The 11709-nt window shown below is 46.4% G+C and overlaps 1 protein-coding gene across 8 annotated transcripts in view; it reads left to right on the forward strand.

Annotated features, from left to right (window-relative positions):
• The window catches only part of BICRA (BRD4 interacting chromatin remodeling complex associated protein), a 113832-nt gene extending 102737 nt beyond the window's left edge, over positions 1–11095 (forward strand). For 6 of the 8 annotated variants that reach the window (XM_084814921.1, XM_084814919.1, XM_084814925.1 and 3 more), the window contains 3 exons: positions 534–628; positions 2017–2119; positions 9117–11095. In XM_084814921.1, coding sequence (XP_084671047.1) covers positions 534–628; positions 2017–2119; positions 9117–10351 — 1433 coding nt within the window. In that variant the 3' untranslated portion in view covers positions 10352–11095. The remainder of the gene's footprint in view (positions 1–533; positions 629–2016; positions 2120–9116) is intronic. The other 2 variants (XM_084814924.1, XM_084814920.1) reach the window with 1 other exon arrangement.
• The last annotated feature ends 614 nt before the right edge of the window (positions 11096–11709 follow it).

Below are 11709 nucleotides of genomic sequence, written 5' to 3' on the forward strand. Positions count from 1 at the left end.
AAAAGTAATTGTCGCCTTTGAGGTGTCAGTACTATGCTGGTTGGACAGTGACTGCTGTGAATTAGGTGCCCTCTGTGCCCTGTGACTGCAGTGGGAGTGAGGAAGAACACCTATTCCATTTGAATCCTGAAATCCTCTGTCTTCTACATAGGGTTGGGATACACCTATTGTTACCCTCTTGCATTTTTATTTTTTCATCTTTTTGGCCACACTGTATGTAGCTGTTTGTATCATTGGTCTGTGTGTGTGTGTGTGTGTGTGTGTTAAGTGTGTAAATATACACAGCATCACATATGTACATACTAAAGTTTCTAGACTACATCATGCATTTGATAAAAAGGTCCTTGCCTATGAAAATTCAAGCCAGAATAAATTTGTCAATCTTTAAGGTGCTCTGAGATATCCTTTTGAAAAAACTTAGTGCACTACAAATACCTTCCAGTAATTCAGAGATCTTTCCTTCCCATTTCTAGGAGGCAAACACTTAACCTTCCTTCTCTCATTCCTTCCCTCCCCATTGTACTCCTTTCTAGTAGATGAAGAGTTTGAAATGGTATCTACACAGTTGTTGAAACGCACACAAGCCATGCTGAACAAATATCGCCTGCTGCTCTTGGAGGAATCCCGGGTAAGATTTTTCCTCTTCATCTTCCTCTTTGAACAGGTAGATTATCAACAAGTAGCCTGATATAATCTTGTCCTTTGTTCCTCTGTTGAACGTTCAGCTGACTTATTCAGTTGCAAAGAGGCAAGCTAGAAGAAAATAACCTTTTTGGCTGTGTTTGGGATGACCTGTCACAATAGTATGGTACAGTCTGGGATTTGTGTGTAACTTTGATTAGAAATCAACATGAGGTAGAAGGGATTTTTTGGAGATAGAAGAATGGGCAGGACTGTTCATACATCATCAACATCTCTTTCTTTTGTTTTAAAGAAACCGAAGTTCTGTGCCTAGAATGAGTAAACGTAAATCAATACATGATGCCAATGTGCTCTCTTTACAAATACATATTCAATTTGTATTCATTTTTTGGAACAATATTTGAGATTTTGCAGAATTTTGATTAGGAGGTATGCTTTTGCAAGACTGAGCTGGTGGAAACAGAAGGAGGAATGGAGAGGTTGAGGGACAGCAGGGCAGTAGAGGAATCAGGATCAAATGACTGGTAGCATCAAGGGAGAGACAGAGGCTATGAAGGGCAAAGACACACTGGTCTTTGAACACTTAGACTTAGTTCACACGTAATGGTGGTAAATTGTAGGTTATTTAACCCACAATTTGTATGGACACGTGCTGCACGTGAGCTGCTTCCACTTTCTGTAAACAACCTCTGATCGACCTGGTCAGTGGTTGTGAGTATGATGTATTCCTTGTTGGGTTAACTGCTGGCTTGTTCAGGGGCTAAACAACCCAGCAGTCTGGCTTCACACATCATGCTCCCAACCTCCAATTGGGCACGCAGCCCAGCAAACCATGAATTAACTAACCCACGATGTGCTGCCGTTATGTGCAAACTGGCCCTTAGAGACTTTTGTGGACAATACTTCTGTAATTTCAAATTATCATGGGATTCCATTCACATACATCTGTGGAAAATTAGGAGCCCTGTACAATAGGTTAAATTGGATTACCAGATTGTCTGAGTCCCTATCAATTCAATAAAGACAAATGAGGAACTGACATTTTTATTGCAACATAATTAATGTATCAGCATCCCTCTCCAGCTTTTTATCAGTTAATATAAGATTTCATTTGTCCTTACCACATTCTTTTCAGTCTGCAGAGTTCAAAGAATGTAGAGTTTAAAGAGTTTTTAGAAGTTTAATAAACTAAGTCGGGTTCCTGGCCTGAGGACCCTACAGTCTTTCAACAGTGAGGAATGGAAGGAGGTTACAAGCAACATATGGATTAGGAGAGGGGTGTTAAGCGGTTTCTGTTGGTCCTTCTTAAGTGCAGAGTGCACAACGGTTTATCTCCTCCCTGCCACTCATAGATATTCTGTTCTCCCTTGGCAGAGAGTCAGTCCTTCAGCAGAAATGGTGATGATCGATCGGATGTTCATACAGGAAGAAAAAACCACCTTAACTCTTGATAAACAGCTGGCAAAGGAGAAGCCAGGTAAGGGGGGGATTTGTTTCCATTCTTTCTGTAGCTTACTTATACCAAAGTGTGTCACACCCGCCCACACAAGCCCATTCTTATAAACTTTAGTTACACCCTTCAAAATATGAAGTAGTTATAAACCAGAGAGTGCTTTTAACATGTGCCAAGTGCTTTCCTCTCACCAATGAGTAACCACAACCATTCTCTACATCTCACATGATAAACGTAAGGACCTCCAGGGCAGAGGGCTCACTCCCAGGCAGGCTTAGAATCATAGAATCATAGAATAGTAGGGTTGGAAGGGGCCTACAAGGCCATCGAGTCCAACCCCCTGCTCAATGCAGGAATCCAAGTCAGAGCATCCCTGACAAATGGCTGTCCAGCCTCGTCTTGAAGGCCTCCAGTGTGGGAGAGCCCACCACCTCCCCAGGTAATTGGTTCCATTGCCGTATTGCTCTGACACTCAGGAAGTTTTTCCTGATGTTCAGTCGGAATCTGGCTTCCTGTAACTTGAGCCCATTATTCCGTGTCCTGCACTCTGGGATAATCAAGAAGAGATCCTGGCCTTCTTCTCTGTGACAACCTTTCAAGTACTTGAAGAGCGCTATCATATCTCCCCTCAGTCTTCTCTTCTCAAGGCTAAACATGCCCAGTTCTTTCAGTCTCTCTTCATAGGGCTTTGTTTCCAGTCCCCTGATCATCTTTGTTGCCCTCCTTTGAACCCTCTCCAGCTTGTCTGCATCCTTCTTAAAGTGTGGTGCCCAGAACTGGACACAGTACTCCAGATGAGGCCTAACCAGTGCTGAGTAGAGGGGAACTAGTACTTCCCGGGATTTGGAAGCGATGCTTCTATGAATGCAGCCCAAAATAGCATTTGCCTTTTTTGCAGCCACATCACATTGTTGGCTCATATTCAGCTTGTGATCGACGACAATTCCAAGATCCTTCTCGCTCGTAGTGTGGTTGAGCCACGTATCCCCCATCTTGTAACTGTGCATTTGGTTTCTTTTTCCTAGGTGCAGAACTTGGCATTTGTCCCTATTAAATGCCATTCTGTTGTTTTCTGCCCAGCACTCCAGTCTATCCAGATCACTTTGAATTTTGTTTCTGTCTTCCAAAGTATTAGCTATCCCTCCCAATTTTGTGTCATCTGCAAATTTGATCAGCATTCCCTGCACCTCCTCCTCCAAGTCATTAATAAAAATATTGAAGAGCACTGGGCCCAGGACTGAGCCCTGCGGTACCCCACTCGTTACCTCTCCCCAGCTTGAGAAGGTCCCATTGATAAGCACTCTTTGAGTCCGATTCTGTAGCCAACTGTGGATCCACATGATCGTTGTTTCATCTAGCCCACTTCGAGCTAGTTTGCTCATCAGGATATCATGGGGCACTTTGTCGAAAGCTTTGCTGAAGTCGAGGTATATGATGTCTACAGCATTCCCACGGTCTACAAGGGAGGTGACTTGATCAAAAAATGAGATCAGATTTGTCTGGCAGGACTTGTTTTTGACAAATCCATGTTGGCTTCGAGTAATCACTGCATTGTTGTCAAGGTGCTTCCAGATGGATTGCTTTATGATCTGCTCCAGAATTTTCCCAGGGATTGATGTCAGACTGACTGGTCTGTAGTTCCCAGGTTCCTCCTTTTTACCCTTTTTGAAGATAGGGACAACGTTAGCCCTCCTCCAGTCATCTGGCACTTCCCCGGTCCTCCATGATTTCTCAAAGAGAATAGACAGCGGTTCTGAGAGCTCTTCTGCCAGTTCCTTTATGACTCTAGGATGCAGTTCATCTGGCCCTGGAGATTTGAACTCATTCAAAGTAATGAGGTGTTCCTTGACCATATGCCTGTCGATCTCAAGCTGCAATCCTGCCCCTTCAGCCTGTACTTCGCCTTTGCCAGGGGGGTCATAGACCCTCTTTTGGGAGAAGACTGAGCCAAAGTAGGAATTGAGCACCTCTGCCTTTTCTTTGTCATCTGTTATCATTTTGCCATCCTTATTTAATAGCTGAACAACCATTTCTTTCCTCTGCCTTTTACTATGCACGTAGCTGAAGAAAGCCTTTTTGTTGTTTTTAGCATCCCTCGCTAACCTCACCTCGTTCTCCGCTTTAGCCTTCCTGACGCCATCCCTGCAATTCTGTGCTACCTGCCTGTACTCTTCCTTTGTTACTTGGCCTTCTTTCCACTTCCTATATGTGTCCTTTTTTGTTTTCAGGTCATCCCTAAGCTTTTTGTGAAGCCACATTGGCTTCTTCTGTTGTCTTCCACCTTTTCTTCTTGTTGGAATTGTTTGTGATTGTGCCTTGAGAATTTCCTTTTTTAAAAGTTCCCACCCATCTTGGACTCCTTTTCTCGCTAGCATTGCTTGCCATGGGACCTTACTGATCATTGTTCTGAGTTTATTAAAATCAGCTTTCCTAAAATCCAGGGTACGCGTTTGAGTACACTCGGCTTTTGCTTCCCTTAGAACCAAGAACTCAAGTACAACATGGTCGCTTTCCCCCAGAGTTCCTGTAACTGCTACTTTATCCACTAAGTCATCTCTGTTGGTTAGGATCAAGTCAAGGATAGCCGATCCTCTAGTTCCTTCCTCTACTTTCTGTAGGAGGAAGTTATCCGCCACACAAGTCAGGAATTTCCTGGAGGGGCCATGTTTTGCAGAATTTGTCTCCCAACAAATATCGGGGAAATTGAAGTCCCCCATTACTACTACATCATGCTTCCTTAAAACATTGGCTATTTGCTTTTCAAAAGTTTCATCCTTGGCTTCTCCTTGATTGGGTGGCCGGTAGTAGACTCCGACCACCAGGTTCCTTTTATTCTTTGCTCCATTTATTTCAACCCAGATGCTCTCGATGGGGCTACCAAGCTCCTCCTCCTGTATTTCTGTGCAGAGATATGTATTTTTCACATACAGTGCAACCCCGCCTCCCTTTCTGTTCCTCCTGTTCTTTTTGAACAAGTTATATCCTTCAACTGCTGTATTCCAGTCATGAGAGTCATCCCACCAAGTCTCAGTTATACCTATCAAGTCATAATTTCCCTCCTGTATTAAGAGTTCAAGTTCGTTCTGTTTGTTTCCCATACTCTGGGCATTAGTATATAGACATCGAAGACCATGTGCTTCATAGTCTGGCTTTCTTCCTACATGTGTCTGAAGACTATTATTGGGCGCTATCAGCGCTGTTCTCTCCATTGCAGTGCATGCGCCTACGTCCATTGTTACCCCCAACATTACATCTCCCTTCCCCGTAGGATTCAGTTTAAAGCCCTCCTGATGAAGTTCTTCATGCTGTGGCCAAACACATTCTTCCCAGCCTTTGTGAGGTGCAACCCATCCCTAGCCAACAGCCCATCTTCCAGGAAGTATAGCCCGTGGTCCCAGAATCCAAATCTCTCTCGTCGGCACCACCTTCGTAGCCAGTCATTCACCCGGAGTATTTTTCGTTCCCTTTCTATCCCTCTTCTAACTACTGGAAGGATGGATGAGAAAACTATCTGGGCCCCAAAGTTCTTGAGTTTCCTTCCCAAAGCTTCAAAGTCTGACGTGATCTCTTCGTAGCTCCGCTTGGCGGTATCATTTGTTCCCACATGGATGAGAAGAAAGGGATACCTGTCAGTGGGCTTTATGAGTGCAGGCAACCTTTCAGTCACGTCTCTAATCTGTCCTCCCGGGAGACAACATACCTGGCGAGTCCACGGGTCTTCGCGACATACTTGGGTCTCGATCCCACGCAGCAAGGAGTCTCCCACTACTACCACTCTTCTCTTCTTCTTCTTGTAGGCCTGGGTTTCATCGCCTCTGTTTGACTGACCTTCAGCCTCTTGCTCACTCTCATGCAGGTTCCCCTGTGATTCTTCCTCTGCAGGCTGTCCTCCAGTCTCATCTGCAAGTACCTGGAATCGGTTCCACAGCTCCACCGCTTCCACTGGTGCAGAGTGGCGTCTAGTTCTTCTTCTCCTAACTGTCACCGTTTTCCAAGGAGTATCCTCTACTCCATTTTTCTTCACCTCAGCATTTCCCACTGCCTCATCTTGCTGTTGCTCTTCAAGCTTCTGGTCTGCCCTTTGCTGCTGTAGTTCCCCCATTCTGTCCAAGAACTCTTCGTGTTCTCTTATTCCCCGGAGGGTTGACAGTCGCCGCTCCAGTCCACTTACTTTTTCCTCCAGCAGCGTGATCAACTTGCACTTGTTGCAGGTGTAGGCCATGTTGTTCTCAGGCAAGAAAACAAACATTGCACACACCTTGCAGGTCACCACCACTGGAGAGTCTTGTCCTTCCATAGCCTCTTCTCCCTTTTTGTGTCTAGCTTTGTGATTGTTCTAGACTAGCCTGTGCCTGCTCCTCTACTCAGTAGAGGTTAAAAGCAGAGTCCCACTGGTGTGGAAGTGTGTGTTACAAGACAAATAAATGAAAAAAAGTTAGTAAAAAAAAATAAAAAATAAAAAAATAAAAAAAAAATGTTAGGGGCCTCCCCCTTCACCTCCCCTGCCGAACTCCCCTGGCCAACTCCTGTTTGCTCCCCCTGTTCGCTCGCTCTGTTCGCTCGCTCTCTGGGAGCTTGCCTGCTTCTGTAGTCCCTGGACCAGCTGGAGCAGCTTGCTCTGCTCTGCTCTGCTCAGCTGGGAGGCGGGAAACAGACTGAAGCTTCCCGCCCAGTCAGCTGCTGGGAGTACTCAGGCCACACCCCTCCAATTCAGTTGGAGCTCTCAGAAGCTCCTGGTGAGCTCACAGCCAGTCAGAAGGATAAAGGGCAGCGCCCTGGGCTTCCTGCAACCCACTTACCTCTTAGCCTCTGTCTCCTTTGTCTCCTTTGTCTCTTCAACCACTGCAACTCCCCTGGCCAACTCCTGTTTGCTCCCCCTGTTCGCTCGCTCTGTTCGCTCGCTCTCTGGGAGCTTGCCTGCTTCTGTAGTCCCTGGACCAGCTGGAGCAGCTTGCTCTGCTCTGCTCTGCTCAGCTGGGAGGCGGGAAACAGACTGAAGCTTCCCGCCCAGTCAGCTGCTGGGAGTACTCAGGCCACACCCCTCCAATTCAGTTGGAGCTCTCAGAAGCTCCTGGTGAGCTCACAGCCAGTCAGAAGGATAAAGGGCAGCGCCCTGGGCTTCCTGCAACCCACTTACCTCTTAGCCTCTGTCTCCTTTGTCTCCTTTGTCTCTTCAACCACTGCAACTCCCCTGGCCAACTCCTGTTTGCTCCCCCTGTTCGCTCGCTCTGTTCGCTCGCTCTCTGGGAGCTTGCCTGCTTCTGTAGTCCCTGGACCAGCTGGAGCAGCTTGCTCTGCTCTGCTCTGCTCAGCTGGGAGGCGGGAAACAGACTGCTGGGAGGCGGGAAACAGACTGAAGTCTGACAAGACTGACAGGCTTGTCCTGAAGTGCTTCTTATCTCAGAGGTGAAGCACTGTCAAGAACCGAGGAAATGAAGTGTAGGGGTTAGGAAAGAGTTATCTTAGGAAGATCTGATTTAACATTCAGAATGTGGATTGTGTTTGGACAATCATATCTTCACTTAATAAGCTGAGATATGAAGGAGGCTTTCACCTGCACATGCAGCCCCTTCTCTCCTTCCATGGCTCACTTCAGTGGAAAGTAGAAGTCTCCAATTAACCATAGTTACCTATCTTGTCTGAACTGGGAAATTATGGTTATCAGTTTCAGGACAAGCCAGGATCTTAAACCATGGTTGGAGGTTGGGAGAAAATCTAGGCTTGTTCTAAAGGCGGTAAGCATAGTTTCCCTGTTCGGATGAAATAGGAAACTATGGTTAATTGGTGACATTTGCACTTCATTCATGTGTGCAATGAAGAGAGAAGAGGCTGCATGAGTGGACAAAAGGCTCCTTTGTATTATTAAATGGAGATATTATCATCCAAATGCAGCCACTATAATAAAAGGAAGAATTAGAGCAAGGATGGTTAGGGAGTGACCCACTACCAGGTTTTAATCAAGGTGCAGTAAACGTTTTTTGAAAACACAGTTTGACTTATAAGGAAAAGAAGCAATTAATCTCCATCCATATTTCATATCAATATTTGTGCATGAGATAGAAAGACATTTTCTGGAAAGCCAGAAAATCTGTGGTCAGACTGACAATCCCTTTCCTGAGGGCATCTTTCAGGAAGCACATTTGTTCCTCAGGTCCACCCCACTCTGTCAGTGACCTCCTATCATCTGGATGCATGTACAATATATCCGTGTAGCCCTTACTGTGATGTGATTCCAGAGTTACTATAGAACTTGACTATCTGACAGTGAGGCTGGATTATTCCAGTTTATATCCAAAAATAGAAGGGCCTCTGATAATTGAGAAGTTGACCACCCTGGGTTAAATTTTGTGGTTGATATCCCTGGGGATTACAGTTACCCAAGTGTGACATATCTAGGGTCCCTTAAAAGGCATTGGCCTCTAGAGGTCATTGAGTCCAGACATTTCCCAGGACTCCCCAAAACACCAGATGCCACCACCTATTGATTTATAAAGAGCAGCAGGACTCTCCTTTTTCTATCCTTAGCACATGGGGTGAGATATGCCAATCTTCAAATCCACCCAGACCAGAACACAGGTATTGAAAAGAATAGTCTGTCTCTCTGTCAGGTCAACATTCAGGACAAACAATAACTGATAAATATAATAATGCTTCTAAAAACCTAACACCACACCTGCGTTTTCAGTAACTTTTCTGATTCACAGCATGTCTCTGATTCTGCTCACCTCCTGACTTAGCTAACTCTGGCCCTTAATTTCTCTTACTATCTCTCTCTGACCCAACTTAACTAACTCTCTCTTTCTTTCTCTTTCTCTCTCCCTCCCTCTGGCCTCCCACAAACTATCCTTGTTCTCCCTGTAACTGACTTTTTCCAGCTGACGCTACCTCTGACCCACCTTTCTATTCTGGCCTCTGCTGTCAATCATTCCTCCACTCATTGGTCTGTTACGCTGAGTCAATGAGAAAAGATCTTCTTGGCCTGTTTTTCTTTAAAATAACCGTGTGTGTTCTTCTCTTGCAGACGAGTACGTCTCCTCGTCTTCACGGTCTTCACAGAGTTTCGCTTCTTCTCTGGCTCAGGGCTCTTTGCCCAGCAGCATCACTCTGGCTTCTGAGAACCTGAAGGCCCCTCCAGTGCAGATGGCAACCCAGATCAACCCCACAAAACTGGTCATCAAGCACAGCGGAGGCTCTCCCTCCGTCACGTGGGCCAAGGCCTCTCCCTCGTTGGATGGCGATGAGGATGCCTTGCCCTCCAGGAGTAAGCCGCCCATCAAAACTTACGAAGCCCGGAGCCGGATTGGACTGAAGCTGAAGATCAAACAGGAGGCGGGGCTTAGCAAAGTAGTTCACAACACTGCCTTGGACCCGGTTCATCAGACACCGCCACCGCCTGTGTGCACAGTGATCAAAACTGCTAACCAGCACTCGTCAGCTTCAGCCATTGCCACCACCACCACCACTGCCACCACCTCCTCGATGGTAGGGCAAATGAATGGGACAATTGACCATATCGCTGCAACTCCAGTGGAGAAAAAGCCCATCGTGACCTACTGCAGGCTTCCTCTCCGCAAGACTTATCGGGAGAATGTGGATGCTTTTGTAGCAGATAAAGCCCCTGACTCCTGCCTGAAAGGGAGCACTCCGAAAGCCGATGTGGTGCCAAGCACCCTCATCATCAAGCAAGATGGTGGGTCCCGGAGCGTCATCACCTCCCACAAAACTCATGAGAGTCCTTCTGCAGCTGTGGCAGAGAAGGGCAGGTCAGAAGAAAACACCAAGCATACCTTTTTCAACCGGAGTGATGCCCGTTCCCTAGTGATGCAAGAAAGCCCTGCCCCTCCTAAGACCGATGATTCAACCAGTGGCCTTATGAAGGAATTAGCAGAGGTTGAGGATGAGTTTTATCACCGGATGATCAAGACAGAGCCACCTGACCACGGATCTGCCTCTGAACTTGCATGGGAGGTAGCCCTGCCCCCAGCCAAACGCAGAAAGTCGGAATCTTTCGACGTGGACAATGCCAGCTTCTCAAGTGATAGCCCCCCTGATGACTCGCTCAATGAGCATCTACAGAGCGCCATTGACAGCATCCTGAATTTGCAGCAACCTCAGGCTGGGGGCCAGAACACCCGAACACCCTCCTCTTCCTACAACTCTTCCTCCTCCCCTTTCTCCTCACCTGTCCACCGCACGGACACGTACCTTGCCCCCAATCACAATGGCAGCCTTGGAGCAAGGACGTTGAACAGATAACAGAAATCTAAAGCAAGTAGAGACTGTACAAAGAGAGCCAAGGACTGAAGCTGCAGCAGCTTCTGCTGGCTAGGAAACGGTTGGAAGCCAAGGTGCCACTTCCCAGAGACCCAATAGAATGGAGCTGATACCAGAAGGGGGGAAGAGTGGGGGCCTGGGGTAGGGAGGGCCGCAAGAATGTCCTACAGAGGCTTCATCCATCCAAGTGTTTATATGATGGGCTTTGGTTGTTGTAAAGTACAAGCTACGGCTGGATTTACAATACGCTCATCTCCTCACATGCACCATTAAAAAAAAAGTTCAGCAAATGCCAGGCAGGCAAGCGGGAGGGGGTTGGATTGGGGGCCCATAGGTAGTGTAATATTTAGATTCTGTAACAAATTGCTAATTTGAATCTCTGAATGATGATGATAATTGGATTTATCCCCCCCCCCCCGACTCCACTACTATATGTAGGACACTTTACCAAATCCCAAGTCAGAAGCCAGCAGGGAGGCCAAAGGAATGGGGCAGGGGGACAACTCCACCAGAGTTGCCAAAAGGGGCAATTATGTAATTGATTCTGTCAGGTTTCTTAAGTTATTTTAAGTATGTACTGTCTGGGGTTGGGGGGGGGGGATTTTTTTTTTACAAAAAAGAAAGATTTTGAACAAAATGGAAGAAAGGAGAAAAGATACAAACACTAATGCATAAAAACAAATAAGCATGGATGAGTTTACAAATAAAAAAGACACTGCTCCCTTTTCAGACATAGATGGGTGTGGTTGACACAGCCATAGTGGTTGGAACACCTAAGAGGGTGTACACTTCTCTCTCCCCTCTCCTCCCCAAAACAAAACAACAAGAACAACAAATCAGGCTGAGCTGTGGACAACCATGTGGTTCAAAAGAGATGTATTCAAACTTGGCATTCACATGTTGGGGCTTAGGCTGATTAGGTGTCCACCTTGGAGCCACAGGCAAGAGTAGGAAGTCGAGCAGTCAAGTCTGTATTTCTGTGCTCTTTCGCCCTTTGCTGCAGCTGCCAGTGTTTCTCCTATAGTTGCCTCCCATGGTTTCTTTCCCAGTTTTAAGGCCATGGCCTTTCACCTCTCCTCTCTCACTGCTGCCTGCGCATGACAGGAGTCCTTGGGTAGGACAGCAATCCCTTTGTTGCAGACTATCAGCACCTTGCTGCAGCTGTCAGTTGGAGAAGAAGATAGCGATGCCAGCCAGGGTTGGATCCACACTAAGCCACACTTTTGTTTCTATCAAAATTGATGGGAATTCAGCTAGTCATGTCTAACTTTTCACATTGATTTTAATGGGACCCAAGTATAACTTAATCTGGATCCAGCACTATATCTTCTCCAGAGCCT

The sequence above is a fragment of the Heloderma suspectum genome, chromosome 10 (genome assembly GCF_057233095.1).
Source record: "Heloderma suspectum isolate Gila_16-S chromosome 10, 16-S_ref, whole genome shotgun sequence".
Classification (NCBI taxonomy): domain Eukaryota; kingdom Metazoa; phylum Chordata; class Lepidosauria; order Squamata; family Helodermatidae; genus Heloderma; species Heloderma suspectum.